The sequence below is a fragment of the Blennius ocellaris genome (assembly GCF_963422515.1).
Source record: "Blennius ocellaris genome assembly, contig: SCAFFOLD_61, whole genome shotgun sequence".
NCBI lineage: Eukaryota > Metazoa > Chordata > Actinopteri > Blenniiformes > Blenniidae > Blennius > Blennius ocellaris.
In genome coordinates, this window is record NW_027662143.1 from 217,674 (window position 1) to 220,675 (window position 3,002).

At 62.6% G+C, this 3,002-nt stretch overlaps 1 protein-coding gene across 1 annotated transcript; it reads left to right on the forward strand.

Annotated features, from left to right (window-relative positions):
• Positions 1–460: 460 nt before the first annotated feature.
• On the forward strand, positions 461–2,764 carry LOC308148220 (ski oncogene-like; the record flags this gene model as incomplete). The annotated part of the gene is made up of 1 exon (XM_080521664.1): positions 461–2,764. Exon 1 carries the CDS (start codon positions 1,754–1,756, stop codon positions 2,762–2,764), a length of 1,011 nt encoding a protein of 336 aa, XP_080377790.1. The 5' UTR covers positions 461–1,753.
• Between the last annotated feature and the right edge of the window lie 238 nt (positions 2,765–3,002).

Consider the following 3,002-nt stretch of genomic DNA (forward strand, 5'->3'; position numbering starts at 1 on the left):
TCTGAGTAACAAAGTAACGATGAGTAACGGAGTTCAGGCTGAATTGTAACACATTTGAGTGAGAAGTTACAAGAATCGATTATTCTCACTGGGAAACTTTATTTTCACTGGGAAACTTTATTTTCTCGTCTCGCTCCTTCCGGTTCCACCTGGAAGCGGCGCGCGCACTCAGCGGGAGCGCGTACGCGTGCGTGTGTGGGCGCGTACGGAGGAGTTTTATTTTTTTTGTGCGCGCGTGCGGAAAGTAGTTCACGCGCGTGTCAGTGGGGAGTGCAGGCGCGTGCGCGTGGACGGTTGTTCCTGGAAGAGAGCAGAGCCGCTGCAGAGTCACTCACATTCCTGGAGCGAGACAGACACTGGATCTGGAGGGGGGGGGGGGGGGGGAGGGAGAGAGAGAGAGAGCGTGCAAGAGGAGAGAGAGAGAGCGAGAGGAGAGAGAGCGAGCGTGAGCGAGCAAGAGGAGAGAGCGAGCAAGAGAGAGAGAGAGAGAGAGAGAGAGAGCGTGAGCGAGCAAGACAGAGAGAGAGAGAGAGAGAGAGACCGAGCGAGCCAGAAGAGAGAGAGACAGAGAGAGAGAGCGAGCAAGAGAGAGAGAGAGAGAGAGAGAGACCGAGCGAGCCAGAAGAGAGAGAGACAGAGAGAGAGAGCGAGCAAGAGAGAGAGAGAGAGAGAGAGCGAACGTGAGCGAGCAAGAGGAGAGAGCGAGCAAGACAGAGAGAGAGAGAGAGAGAGAGAGACCGAGCGAGCCAGAAGAGAGAGACAGAGAGAGAGAGCGAGCAAGAGAGAGAGAGAGAGAGAGAGAGAGCGAACGTGAGCGAGCAAGAGGAGAGAGAGAGAGCGAGCGAGCCAGAAGAGAGAGAGAGAGAGAGAGAGCGAGCAAGCAAGAGAGAGAGAGAGAGAGAGCGAGCAAGAGGAGAGAGAGAGAGAGAGAGAGCGAGCAAGCAAGAGAGAGAGAGAGAGCGAGCAAGAGAGAGAGAGAGAGAGAGCAAGCAAGAGAGAGAGAGAGCGAGCAAGCAAGAGAGAGAGAGAGAGAGAGCGAGCAAGAGGAGAGAGAGAGAGAGAGAGAGCGAGCAAGCAAGAGAGAGAGAGAGAGAGCGAGCAAGAGAGAGAGAGAGAGAGCAAGCAAGAGAGAGAGAGAGCGAGCAAGCAAGAGAGAGAGAGAGAGAGCGAGCAAGAGAGAGAGAGAGAGAGCAAGCAAGAGAGAGAGAGAGCGAGCAAGCAAGAGAGAGAGAGAGCGAGCGAGAGAGAGAGAGAGAGACGCCCTCCCCTCCCTCACTCGGCTCCTCGCGGCTCCACAGACATCAGTTCCTCCACAGCGGAGACGGAAAGCAGCAGAGACCCGGGACCCGCTGTCCCCCCTGCTGTCCCCCCTGCGCGTCTCCGGTCCAGGTTCTGGTCCGGACCTCTCGCCTGCAGTCCGGCCTGCCTCCCCCCCTCCTCCCTCCCCTCCCTCCTCACCCCTCCATCCACCCCCACCCCCCCACCCTCACCCTCGGACATGGACAGTCGGCGCGCCGCGGCTCGGAGCGCCCGGCCGCCTCTCGCCCACTGAAAGTCTCGTGCGGGACTTTTTCTTTTTTTTTTTCTTTTTTCTTTTTCGGTGTGTGGATTATTTGATGCCGCGCCTGGCGGCCCGGTTCGGCTGTGGTGGGGCTCCGGGGGTGGTCGTCGTCGTCGTCGTCGTCGTCCTGCGTCGCGAGGCGGAACGTTCGGGGCGGATTGACGCGCGCGCGCGCGCAGCTCGGCGGCCGGCATGGAGCCCGTGAGCCGGCAGGGCTTCCAGCCTCACCCGGGACTGCAACAAACTCTGAAGCAGTTCCACCTCAGCTCCATGAGCTCGCTGGGCGGCCCGGCGGCGTTCTCCGCGCGCTGGCAGCACGAGCTGCTCTTCAGGAAGGACGGCAAGGAGCCGGAGCCCGTCCTGCAGCCGCAGCCGCCGCCGCCGCCGCCCGTCCTGCAGCGGCCGCCCGTCGCCGTGCCGGGCCCGCTCTTCCTCCCGTCCGACCGCTCCACGGAGCGCTGCGAGACGGTGCTGGAGGGCGAGACCATCTCGTGCTTCGTGGTCGGCGGCGAGAAGCGCCTGTGCCTGCCGCAGATCCTCAACACGGTGCTGCGCGACTTCTCGCTGCAGCAGATCAACTCCGTGTGCGACGAGCTGCACGTCTACTGCTCGCGCTGCACGGCGGAGCAGCTGGACATCCTGAAGGTGCTGGGCGTGCTGCCCTTCCCCGCGCCGTCCTGCGGCCTCATCACCAAGACGGACGCCGAGCGGCTGTGCAACGCGCTGGTCTACGGGGGCGCGTACCCGCCGCGCTGCAAGAAGGAGCCCGGGCTGGGGGGTCTGGGGCCCCCCGGGCTTGGGGGCGGCGGCCCCCTGGAGCTGCAGCTCACCGAGCGCAGCTTCAGGGTGTACCACGAGTGCTTCGGCCGCTGCAAGGGGCTGTTCGTCCCGGAGCTGTACGGCAGCCCCGGCGCCGCCTGCGTCCAGTGCCTGGACTGCAGGCTCATGTACGCGCCGCACAAGTTCGTGGTGCACAGCCACAAGGCGCAGGAGAACCGCACGTGCCACTGGGGCTTCGACTCGGCCAACTGGAGGGCCTACGTGCTGCTGGGCCAGGATTACACGGCCAAGGAGGAGAAGGGCCGCCTGGAGCGGCGGCTGGACGACGTGAAGGAGAAGTTCGACTTCGCCAACAAGTACAAGAGGAAAGCCTCGTCCAGGGTGAGTGTCTGTCCCGTCCTCCGCTCTGTCAGGACCCCCTAGGGGGGGGGTCTGAGTGTCTGAGGACCAGGACCCCCCCAGGAGGCAGAGCCTCAACAACTCAGTCCAAACTTTACTTTAAAGCTGGTTCCAGAGGAGGGACGGGGACTGGTCTAGACCTGCACGTCTTCTGGGGTCTGCTGTGTCCTTGTAGGGGGGGGGGGGGGGGACGTGGTCTGGGATTTCCTCTGCAGGCTGGTGTGGTTCTGGAAAGTGAGAGCAGGGGGCCCTGGTTTCTCTC